The 12,851-nt window shown below is 46.8% G+C and overlaps 1 protein-coding gene across 3 annotated transcripts; it reads right to left on the bottom strand.

The window, feature by feature from the left end:
- Positions 1-4,746: 4,746 nt before the first annotated feature.
- TBXT (T-box transcription factor T) lies at positions 4,747-11,988 on the bottom strand. Of its 3 annotated transcripts, none has more exons than XM_059835516.1 (8): positions 11,783-11,988; positions 11,371-11,635; positions 10,662-10,796; positions 9,867-9,928; positions 9,712-9,773; positions 8,576-8,752; positions 6,870-6,999; positions 4,747-5,014 (listed from the first exon to the last, which is right to left on the bottom strand). In XM_059835516.1, the coding sequence occupies exons 1-8, from the start codon at positions 11,986-11,988 to the stop codon at positions 4,747-4,749; spliced, it is 1,305 nt and encodes a 434-aa protein (XP_059691499.1). The 3 variants fall into 3 exon arrangements, with proteins under 3 accessions (XP_059691499.1, XP_059691500.1, XP_059691501.1); XM_059835517.1 differs by having other exon boundaries at positions 8,576-8,749; XM_059835518.1 differs by lacking the exon at positions 8,576-8,752.
- Positions 11,989-12,851: the final 863 nt, after the last annotated feature.

Below are 12,851 nucleotides of genomic sequence, written 5' to 3'. Positions count from 1 at the left end.
CAGCTTGGGAGAGCAAGGGGTGCAGATGAATACAAAGGACAGGACAAATTTTGTGAGTGGAAAAGCACTGGTGGCTCTGGGAGGAGATCCCTGAGAAGGCCTGAGGCTTCTCTGTTTAGAAAAGCAACTGCTCTAGCCAGTCATATAACCTTGGGGTTTAAAGCCCACAATGTCCAGATCCTTGATATCACAGTGGTGTGTGCAGTGGGAGAACCTGGGTTTGGGTTTATTCTTATCTTCTCAAGAAATAAAAGCATCTGTAAGATGCTGTTAGACACTATGAGAAATACTGGAACTGCACCATGCACCACTCAGACTGGCTCCCTCATTTTCTTTATCTCAGTTTCCAAAGGTACAGAAATCTAGGAGCAGCTCAAGCCAGACTCCCTGAAGAGGAATGTATTTTCTCCACAGATCTAAGCCACCGGAACGGGTCTATGTGTGATTTAAAACACATACATGCTTCTGCTTACTGTCTTCCTTACACCTGCCTAAGAATATGGGGGGGCCGTGTAATTTTTTTACTTTTTATTTTAGTTACTTTTTATTTAATTGCTTTTCATTTTAATTACTTTTTACTGCTTGGACTATTGACATCAGTGATGTAGTTCCTTAATATGTATTATCTCACTTAACTCACACATCTAACTGACATCTCTAGGGAAGAGTCAGGCTGGAGACAAGTGTGAGACAACCCAGTCTCATGTTTTACTCCTGCGTGGGATTGTGTATTCACATGGCTTTTGCAGACAGAGCAAGACATTTCTGTGCAATAGGGATGAGGGGTCTACATAGACTTGCAGCCAGCGACTGTTTGTTACCCAAAGGAAAACAAAGAAAGGAAAAAATAATCAACATGCTGAGATGGTGAAGAATATAGGTTTCCTAAGAGTCCTGATCATTTGCTGACGGCTTAGTCCCTGAGCATTTGGACCTCTCACAGTCTCGCAGTCATCTCTAGCCCCAGTGTTTGTCTGGCGTGTGGCACAGTGACAGGAGCGGCGAAGAGCCGTGGCGGAGCCGGTGCAGGGAAACCACAGACCCCACTCGCTGGTGGGCCGGCCAAGGCAAGCCGTCTCACACCAGCCTTCCTCAGCATTTGGAAATGTCAGGTGTGTTTGTGCCTCCGCCTCGCCTCCGCCACCAGCCCCAGGGGCACGCCGGCGGGCAGCCGGGGCGGGAGTGTGGCACGGTGCTGCTGTTGCGAGCCCACGGGTGAGAAAAGCCTCTCCAGATGAGTCACACAGAATTCGGCTCCAGTATTTGTGGAGTCTTCTGACTGCCCAGCTCCTCCAGCAACTACAACCCTGACGGTATTTCTAAGGTGAGTCTGAGGTGCCTTTGATGGCTGCTTGGCCACACAAACCCAGTAAGAGAAAAAGCACAGTTCAGGAAGAAGATGGTGGCAGAGCAGGTGTAAAAAGATAGATGCTGAAATGCTCAGTCAGCTTTGAAGCGGCATGCAACTTGCCTTCAATGTCATGAAAGGTTTCTGCTTCTTTAATTTGGAAGTATGGGAGGGGAAAAAAAAACCCCACACCAAAAAAGCCAATTAGATAAGATCCATCTGATACCAGCATTGAGCTCCCTGGAGATGTACAATGCAACATCTGTGAAGGCCTTGTGTGTGTGTGTATGTGCTTATTCTTCAGGCTCAGAAATCTTTTAATGGTAATTAATTTAACAGTAATCCGCTTTTAGCTTAAGACCCAAAACAAGTATGCAAGTATTGACCAGCAGAGAAGTTACCCACATGACATCGCCAAGGTTGCTCACCAGGTAGAACATTCCTCTCACATTAAGAGCTGAACTGTTTCAGGACCCAGAGTTCAGCTCCCGGGTTAGCATCACATGGTCTTCCAGGCATCGGAAAGTTCCTGCCAGCTTGAAGCGCACATCAAAACAGTGTCATGGAGGCCTCCAAGGGCATGCATCAAGCTGCAGCAGGAAATGGGGACAGGGCTCCTCCCCGTCACAGCCAGCAGGCCCTAGCTGCAGGCAGTTCAGCAAGCCTCAGCTAAATCAACAGATGGAGAGACTATTTTTGTCCACATGGACATAATTGTTTCTTCAGTACAAGCTCTGCAAGAACCTGAGAAACCGCTGACCTCTGTGCTGGGCAGCAGCTGTGGGCTGTCCTCCACACAAGCCCCTTTGGAGCAAAGACATCCCCACAGTGAGCTGCCTGCCAGGGGCCATGCAAAGGGACATGTCACAGCCCTGGACCTAGCATCTCTCTCACACTTTACAGGTCCCTTTCCCTTTCACTGCATGGCAGATTGATCATCCTCTTCCCCTGACATGTCTGCTTTGAGGGCATAGCTCCGGGGCAAAGGATAAAGCTGGCTCCCTCCACAACATGAGCTGGGCTCCCCCACGGACCATATCACCTCTCAGAAGTGATATTTGCATGCTCATGCCACTGTAGTGCTAGATCAGCCTACAACACAGACTCCTCCAGCAGCTGAGTATACCAGGCAGCAGTTAGGCATTTATTTCTGAGGGGGGGTTATTCAACAACACACTTGAAAGTCTGGTTTTCAGGTAGAACACAGCACCTGCCAGGCTTGCATCCAGCTCCAGCGTGGTCACTGTGGGAAAAGAGCTTTCACCCAACGCCAGTTACAGCTACCACCCCTGACCACCACTCAGTCAAGGATTTACCAAAAGGTGAGAGCAACAAAGGTGGGGGGGAAAGGGGGGAGAAGCAGATGAGGAGAATGTAGCATCAAGAGATCTTTAAGTTCTTCATGACTAAATAATCATTCATTTGGTTATGAAGAACTCTCTGACCCTTCGCCCACGGCCGGAAGCCGCTGTGCAGCAGGAACAATTTATGAAACTGCACCATGGAAGGTCAACATACTGTACGTTCAATATGCCTGATGTGCATTCATTTCACCTTTCCCACCGCCCCCCCACAAACTGGAAATTAAGCATTGAGTTTATTTAAGAATCTTTACTTTTTTTTTCTCCCCGATTTAAATTATACTTCCAAAATACAAGTAAAAAACCTCGCAATGAAATATGTTGCTAACTTCTACACAATATTCTAAATAATAATGCACTTACATCATTTACACAATTTACTTTCACAATAAAATAGGAGCGCTTAGACCAATATTTACATATTGACAGAGAACATGGTCGTGCAGCCATCTGCTTCTGGTGCTGTCTCCTGCTGGAGGACCTCCAGGAGACGGCAGCCTGCAGTTGCACGCAAATCCTTCTGCAGGGACAAAGCCCTGCCAAAGTCTTTCTTGGTGCAGGGACCTGCCCATAGGGTGCCAAAGAGACCAAAATGGTGGCAAATACTTGCTTTTTCATCTTAAAGCTGCCACTGTAGCACATGAGCACACATCGATGAGTTATTTAAGGAATTCCCTGATATAGAGTTTTGCTTTGCTACATTAGGCACTTCATTATAAAAGTTATTTATTATGGCTTATGCAAAACAACTCACTTTCCTCAGGATATGTACTTGCCAGAGTCAGTGGGAGAAAGAGATGTGTCCCAGGGCACACTTTGAACAAATGTTTTGGGTTAGCCTGCATTAGAAATTTATATCATATTACTTGATACCAATCCTGAAGGAAGTATTTTATCAAGACCTGATCTTTCCAGCAAGTCAAGTAGTCAGTGTATTTTAAAGCTTAGTATATCTGCACTTTTCCCCTGAATTATTGGTAACTAGAGCTTTCCCTCTTACAATAAGTTAACTACTTACATCCATGCTGTTCAATGTGCCATTGGGTGACATATCACATGTATGATTGTCTTAAAAGAGTACACCGTAGTTTGAGGTATTATTTACATATCTTAGCACGTAGAAAATAAAGTTGTAACTTACCAAATAATAAATACAGATCAACAGAGTACAATATTGAAATAAAATAAATTAGAATGATTCTCCAGGTATTGAATTCCCTCCCTTAAGGCCTGAGCTGGACACCATAAAAAACCCCAAACAGTGATGTTTTTTCAATGACTTGAAAAGGTTTTGAATAGGGCTCCTTATTAGACACTGGCTGTTTGAAATGAGATGTTTAGCTAAGCTGACAGGTATTTGAAATCTATATGATCAAACAGTAAAACCTACCTCTAAAAGGAGTCTTTTGGGTAAGACAGTTTAGACCAAACATTAATACTGCATTTATTAAGAAGAATATAGTTCTTGCAGATTGTCTCGACATTAATTCAGCAGCAAGGAAAAAAGCATACAGTTAAGAACACAACGTATTTGTGAGGCAAATACGTGTTAGTGCACATGATTTTCCAAAAACTTCACTCCTCAGCTACATTTGTGCATATTTCAGAATGCTTCTAACTAGGCGGTTAATAAAAGTCTTCTCACAACTATAGCTAAGTTTGCCATTAAAAAAATTAACTGAAAAACAGTAATTTAGTCAAGAACAACACCAAACTTCAGGTCCAAATATATCAGAACACTGAGAAATTTGGAATCTAGGTAAAAAAATCTTAAAACTTAGGTCTATCGAACTTAAAATAAAAAGATTAAAAGCAGTGAATCTGCTCTCAGAATTGCACACTCACCAGGTTTGTAAACTCTACATGAAGTCAATGATGCACTGTTCACTATAAAGTATAATGTGGATGCTCTAAGCAAAGCAGTGCAGACGATTTGTCTATAATTTACTTCACATCTCCTTTTTCTCTTCCTTGAGGATTAAGCATTTAAAGTAATTGAGTAGCTAAAAAGTCTGTCTTACAGCAAAAGGTCTAGGTTTACATGGAAGGGGGGGTGACAGGCGTCCACGTGGATGCTAGCCTGGCATGTGCGGAGGCATCATACTGGCTGTCGGGCAGGTCCGTGGCAGCCCCACCATCGTACAGGGGGGAGGCAGAAGAGGCGGCAGTGACCGGGTGTGGAAGGGCAGCGTAGTGCGCTGGAGAGCCACGTAAAAACTGGGAGCTCAGGCCGTTGGACATCCCACTCGACTGAGACACCGGTGTGATGGTGCTGTTACTCACAGACCATAAGTTAGGATACTGACTGAAAGAGAGAAAGTGATGAATAAAACGGGTTATTAGGGACTCTACTGCCCGCTGGCAGTTGCTCAGGTCACCACACAGCTCCCAAGCTGGGTTCGTTTGCTGGAGGCAGTGAATTTCTTTAGGAAGCTCCTAGGCACTGCAGGGTAGGAAGGACCCCCAGGCAGCAGTCACATTCATGGCACCCCACCAATAAATCTAACCTCTCTGTTTTCCAACAGCAGGTTCCAGCACTGGGTACACTAGCAAACTTTAAGCCAAGCTGAGGGATGAACAGGCTGGCCTGAAAAAATGCAGAGGTTTGAGAGCTAACGCCTGAGCCATGCCATATCCTTTCCTCCAGGGAGGTGGCTGGACACAGCAACATGGACCCAGATAGCTTCGAATCCATTGCCATGAGTCTGTCAGAGCCCTAATTGCCTTTGGGTGTCTCTGTAGCCAGAGAGGGACAGATGCCTCCAGGCAGCAGTTCAGCCCTCCTAGGACCTTGTTCATCATCTCATGTTAGATGGGGAAGAGCTAGCTCGATGGCTGCAGATTGCACAGATGCTACTGAAAGGTCTGCTTAAAAAGAAAAAAGCCTTATCAGGACACTACAGCCTCCACACTCTCTCCTCTGGGTAGGTATATACACCACACATGTATGAACACACACATGAATTAAAAGACACAAGGTGTTTCAAGACAAACACTATGAGAAAAAGTTCAGCCCTGCTGTCTAATACTACACAACACTTTCTACCTATTGATCCCAAGCAGTTTAACAAAAAAGATAAATATTATTCTTACTTTACAGATAGGGGTTTAGACAAAAGGGGTGGCAGAGATGCCTTCCTTAAGGATCCAACAGTTCCAGTTCTACTGGTTTTATCTACTGGACAACTCAGCACAGCAACTAAAATCCAGTGGACTTTGCAACTTTCCAAATATGTATCCTGGGGGTCAGACACAGAAAGAAGTGCTAGGAGGACCTGTTTACTTGATTAACATATGTTCAGGTCCAAAACTTATGTTCAATAATACAGTTATCATATATTGGGTAGTAGTACACACTCTGATTAACAGCTAAGTGTCCATGTGCATGGTTCAAATAAAAACGCTTTCCACAAACAGAGTGGTAGGTCTGAAATGCTGAGAAGGATGCCCAACCCTCATCCCTCTCTGGTTAATAGCAAAGATTTTACCACCTTATCTGTATTTCTTTGAATTTCCAAGTTTAGCTCCAAGGGACTGACTGTAAGCTAAATCTCTGCTAAAGGATCCAAAAGTTTAATTAAGACAATAAGTACAAAGAAGAGAAAAGATAAATTTATATGATCACAAAATGGCAAAGGTTTTCACCAAGTGTATAATCCCACGCTATGCTGGCTTCTGTGGCAACACTCAAGTAAAGAATTACTGCCCCAACTGCTTGCTCCTTCTCCACACTGCAGTTCACTGCCCCTTGATTTGTAGCAGAACAAGGGTTTGTGGAGGTGGATGGGAAAGCGGTGACTGGCTAAAATGGAACAGATCAAAAATAAACTTGTAAAATACCATTTTGCTTAAAAGATATGAAACTTAAAAGAGCATCCTCAAATTCAACAGATGTTTGTCTAAGTGATTTGCAATCCTTAATCCGTCAAATATCACTGTCACAAATATCTACATTTCCAAAACCAAAACATAAGAAAATAATTTTTATGTTTCTTCAATCTGTTTTCCTTATGACTAGTCCTTCTCAGTGCCTCCCCAGATAGCTCATGATTCACACCTGGCCATAAGGATTTCTAATTTGCTGGTGACTCTTCACCTCCTTTTTCAGCCTTCTCTTCCTAGACAGTATCAATACACCCATCTGAGGGATGGACTCCTACCTGGAGCTGGTAGCTGTGCCAGTGCTGTGACTCATGGGCAGCATCGTCGTGTGTGGGGGAACTCCTAGAGAAGACCAGTTGTCATGGGACTGCAGCATGGAAAGGCAGGCAGAGGAGTTATCGGCATAGGCTGCTGAGAAAACAAGCAAGCACTTAAACATGCTAGAATCAGAACAAATAACAATCTTGCGTTCAAATACAACGTATAGCTTTAAACTACCCTCCCCCATTACTGCCTTGCCAAAAACCAAACAAAATGACACACACACAGAAAAACAAAGTCAGCTACCAGTTGTGTCAACCTTCCACTTTCACTGGCATTGCCCCTCCTGATGTGTTGTTTTGCTCAACTTGCAACTGCAAAGTCTTGTTTCTGTGAAGGATCTATGGCCAAAAAGCTGTCTTCAAACCACCTGCTAATTCAGCCCATGCTTCCTTCTTCGGTCAGTGGGAAGAGGCGGACTCCTTACTTACGCTATCCCAGTCACTCTTCCAGGGCACCTTCTTTACCTCCATCATCTACATTGGCAGTAACAGTCTGACAAGCCTGGCTAACAAGCCTATCACTGGACCGCACATCCCAGTTTTGAGCCAACCATGCCACCACAGGCTCCAAAATCTGCCTTAGGCACCATCAGGAGTGATTGGACTGTGGCTTCAGCTACTCGGCTTGTGACCAAAACTGGCTGGCCAACACGGCTGAGGCACTAGGAAGCTACAAGGGGAATCCTGTACAGCCATCTGTAGTGATAAAGAAGTTGCTGCGGCAGCTGGCTAAGAGGAGGAGTAGACGTTCCTTGCTGATGACAGTGGAACAAGAAGGAATGCCAGAGGTGTTTTGTTCTTTTATGCTGTTTCAAGTCACAAAACTTGCGTAAAATTTCCAAGATGCAAGAGAAGCCCACAGAAAGCTAGTTTTCTGTTTTAAAATTAACTGCAAAGCTCCGTATAAGATTGACCAGGATGCCTGTGTATTACTTTACAATTGAAAATATTATTTTTTTTTTTTTAAAATGGGAACCTTCAATATCCATACAGGCTGAAGGGCAAAAATTGTTAACAGGCCTTTACCAGAAGAAAGAAAAAATTTTTTAAAAATCACTGTTAAAAATGCCCTTAAGTATCCATTCAGCTATTTCTGAGCACAACTTTTTAATAGCTCTGCAGTTTACTCAGCTCCATATTGTTTCTGTGTATCCAGTTGTGACATATTCATTGAGAACAACGTTAATGCTCTGCTGTTAGCTACAGCAACAGGCACATAAAACTGACAGAATCAGGCCCTCAATTATTATGTGTTAATAACAAGTGACACTAACAGAACCAGACATGTACTGCTTCATTTCATTGTATTCCCTATAACTAGTGATTAAAAGCCCCACTTTCAAACTTAACTTAAAAAAGTCAAAGTAAGTTTAAGCTGAGTGGTTACAAGAATCAAGAGCACAAGAGAAAGCCAGCACAATATAATCTAATAAATCAGCAGGAGACAGTTCTACACACCCTCAGTTTTTCCATCATAAAGAGACTGGGGACACGTACTCATCGTCCCTGTTTCTTTGCAAAGCTGATCCCAAGCCCTCCGTGCAAACCGAGCTAGACAGCAACCTCAATTTCCATGGCATCGCTCAAGATGCCCACCGCTCAGAACTCGCATCCCTCGGCCCATTCCCCATCTTTTTACAGAGCTGCAACATCAGACTTACTTGGCGAGTTGTTTCTATGGGTGTAGGGGTTGGGGTAGGGGGCAGGACGGTGGTTCCTCAGCGATGAGTACCTTTCACAGCTGTGAGCAGGGGAGAGCGACAGGGGGGCTCCGAACTGAGGGTGAGGATTGGCAGGTGGGCACAGAGTCCCAGTCCCGGGAATAAGCCAACTGCCTACTGTGGGGAAGCGAGAGGTTTGTAAGATGGGTACGTAATGCAGCCAGGCAGGGGAAGAATGACAGAGCAGTGAGATAAAGAATTGATCCGTGAGGAAATGCACACTTCCAGAAAGGAAAGAGATTTTCAACATGGCTGAAAAAATCTGGATCTTTACGACTTTCTTAAACAATCTTATGAAGGAAAATTAGACAACAGCTTAGAAAAGCCCTGTGTCAAGCTAACAATTTTTTTAATTACCATTTAATTAGAACCACAGTAAGGAAACACTGAAATGGTTAAACCCTCCCTTTACGTAGGCAGTGTGTGATCAGTAATTGTTAGTGTAACATTCAGTTTTAAATTGCTCTTTGGGGGTCTCAATCTATAGCTAAGCTCTGAGGTTTCTCACACTGCTAAGAAGAACTCTTAAAAACTAAGTATTTTCACTGAAACAAAATAATTCCCACTGCAACTCAACTTCCCCCCTTTACAAGCTACAGGCATTTTTTGGTAGTAATCTGTTAAACCAGAAATCATTAACACACGAATGCTTTTTAGTTATCTGAAAAAACTTTTTAAGAAAATGCCCCTAATTTTCTTGAAGTACTTAAAACATAAGTAACATTTCAATAATTTTCTGCTGTATTTTGAAATAAACTTTTGTCTCCATATCCATATGAATATTGCTGTCCTTGTGTACAAAGGCGGCTGTCTTTCTGGACATGAAGGTAACTGCAAGATTCTATTACAGGATTTTGAATGCTATACAGAAGCCTTAATCACACAGACACAGATCATAATGTTTATACAATCATAAACCTGCATGAACCACAATCATAAGGATTGGTAATATTATTCTCCCTATGAACTAACAAGCCAGCCAACAAACACCACTCTCGAAGTTTTGCTTGACCTAACAGATGAGATGGGAGAAATCAAAAAGTTATGTTCATGATGCAAAATGAAAGAAAACGTACACTGCGAATACCCAGACTGCTGGTTGTCTCCCACTTCCTCCATCATGTCTTTGTGATCACTTCTATAAAAGAAACCATGTCGTATTAGTTAAAAATATGCTTTTACAAATCTATGTGAAAAAACCACACTTCAGAATTGAGTAAAGAGCTCTCACCTTTCTTTTGCATCAAGAAATGCCTTTGCAAACGGATTGTATTTAATTTTTAAAGCTGTGATCTAAAAACAACAACAAATACCTTTATTTGCAAATATCACAATTCATTATCATACAGCTACTAGGATTTGAATTAGGACTATCCACTGAAGTTAGTGAAATCACAGATTTTTGAAGAAATAAGATTAGGCCCATAATACCAACCTACAGACATCAATTAAACAGCCCCAAAGGTCTGAAGTATTAGCAGAAGGCTAGGAATTAGTCCCTCTAAGAGACTGAATTGCCTGGGTTTATTGATCAGCTAAAGAAACAGCTAAGAAAGGTAGTACACTAAAGAGTTATAAAAAGCTTCACATTTCAAGCCAGAGCAGAATGGGCATAAAAAAAATCTCAGAAAGACTGGTAATTCATAGATTCATTAAATACAGACGTGCATTTTGGCTATGAGAGAAAGGCCAGTTTTGAAAAAGGCATGCCCGGATATCTCACTGCGTAGCTGAAAGTGACAACTGTATTTCTTACCATACTTGTTTGCCTCACAGAACCTTTTAAGAATTAGTCTCCTGCAATGAACTTGCAGTACATATTGAGACAAACAGTGATCAGGACTTCGTGCTATTATACATTCGTAGGGTTTTTACGTATATTAATTTCAATTTTTGTATTTAGCTTCAGACAAAGCACAGAAGGAACTGAAAAGCACAGAACGAATCCATTGTTTTGCTCCGTAACATGCACTTTGCCACTTGAAGCCTCCTGGTACTTGCATCCTTTCCTCCCTGCTGTGCCTACCTCCTCGTTCTGGTAGGCCGTCACGGCTATAAACTGGGTCTCTGGGAAGGAATGGCTAGTGATCATCCGCTGCGGGCCACCCACTCGCACTATATGAATCCTTGGCTCATACTTGTGCAGAGAGTTCAACATGATCTGTGAGCAAACAGACAGAGCAGGTAAGCAGTGACAGAGCAGCGGCAGATGCTGGCAGGCACAGAAAGCACTCAGGTTTTAAAGTTTCTAATGATCCATCCATCCCGCAGAGGAGAAAGAGGCAGCAGGTACGAATAAACCCCAAAACTGAAGCTGTGAGAGAAGGAAAGGAACGCTGCAGTCAGACACCCCAACTTTTCGCCTAGTTATCCTCATCCCTGTTACTTGACAGGGCAGCTTGCCTAGTCACCAACGCGTTGGTGACAAGTAGCCAGAAAGACGCATCTACTAAATTGTTGGCATTGTCAGATATTCAGACCAGAAAGACATTTAAAAAAAAGAACGTCAAAACATCCTCGGCAGAAAGACCAGCTCTACTGAAAGAATGCAACTGGGGGGGGAAGAAAGGGGGGAAGGCGCGAGCCACCCCACTCCAGCACGTTTGATACCAGCAGCATAAAAGCGAGGGGTAAGGAGGGCGGGAGCGGTGGCCCGGCGGGACCTCGCCGCCCCGCAGGGACGGGGTGGGAGGCGACGGGTCGGTGCCGGTGCCGGTGGCGGCGCCGGCGCTTACCTGCCCGCCGCCGTTGAGCTTGTTGGTGAGTTTGACTTTGCTGAAGGAGACGGGCGCCTTCATCCAGTGCGCGCCGAAGTTGGGCGAGTCGGGGTGGATGTAGACGCAGCTGGGCGCCTGCGGCTCCGGCTTCCCGCCCGGCACCCACTCCCCGTTCACGTACTTCCAGCGGTGCCCGTCGGCCGCCACGAAGTCCAGCAGGAAGGAGTACATGGCGTTGGGGTCCAGCCCCGACACGCTCACCTTCAGCACCGGGAACATCCTCCTGCGGGGCGACAGGGAGGCGCGAGGCACGGCGGGGCGCGGCCCCCGGCCCCCCGGGCTCAGCCGGGCGGCCGCCCCTCGCCCCGCGGGAGGCGCGCGTGGGCCGGGGCGGAGGCGGCGGGAGGGCGCGGGGCCGCGGCAGCCCTACCTGCCGTTTTTGGTGACGATCATCTCGTTGGTGAGCTCCTTGAAGCGCAGCCACAGGTCGCTGTCCTCCAGCGCCACCCGCAGCTCCCGCTCCGTGGGGTCGCCCTTCTCGCTGCCCGCCTGCAGCTCGCTCTCCACGGCGCTCAGCAGGTGGTCCACGCGGTACTGCAGGGGCTTGCCCGCGCCCTCCGTGCCGGGGGAGCTCATCCTGGCCCCGCGCCCGCCTGGCGGGGCAGGCGCCCTGGCAGAGCCCCGAGCGGCGGCGCCGGGGCCGGGGCCGGGGCCGGGGCTGACTCCACTTGACCTCGGCGGCCCCAGCGAGCGGCAGCGGAGAAGGGGCCGCTGTTATACCCCGTCATAAACACCCCCCCGGTGACATCACAATGCCGGCGGGGGGGGGGCCGCTGATTGGCGGACGGCCGCTTTGATCTCGCCGGCCGGCCTTTCCGATTGGCTGCCCGCGGCCATATCACAACGGTGCCCGGGGACGCCTGTGATGTTAATTGCAGCCCGCGGGATTAAACGCGGCTATTTTATGTAAATCTGCCCCCAAATGTTTGCACCTCTATCAAAGCCGCCGGGGCCGGGGCCGGGGCTCCGGCAGCCGCGGAGGAAATGGCCCATCGCGGCGACAGCCTCATAACCGGCGCGCGGCACCCTCCCGCCTCCCCGCAGCAGTCATTAACGGGGCCACCGACGCCCGCCACAGACGGGAGACACCCGGGCCGCGGATTCGCACCGAGGGAGGAAAACGGGAAAGTCCTTCTCCCCAGGCCCCCGCAGGCGGCCCGCCGCCCCCCGCGCCCGCCCCGCCGCTTCCCACGCTCCCTCGTCACAAGTCGGGGCAGGTGGCAACGACAGCCCCAGCTGGAAAGTTCAACCAAAAAGCTGAAACCACGCTGCCAGAGCAGCTGACCAGAAACCTGGCACAGCAAGCGCGCCCCCCGCCACCGTCTCCCCCTCTGCTGGGGACCACAAGGGCCCACCCGCGAGGAAAGGCGCAGAGATTGCCTCCCGCCGCCAGTACAGGCAGCGCCTTCGCAGCCGAGGTGCTCGACCACCGTGGTTTC

This window comes from Gavia stellata, chromosome 2 (genome assembly GCF_030936135.1).
Source record: "Gavia stellata isolate bGavSte3 chromosome 2, bGavSte3.hap2, whole genome shotgun sequence".
NCBI lineage: Eukaryota > Metazoa > Chordata > Aves > Gaviiformes > Gaviidae > Gavia > Gavia stellata.
Note: the sequence above shows the minus strand (reverse complement) of the source record. Positions and strands in the feature narration are given on the sequence as shown.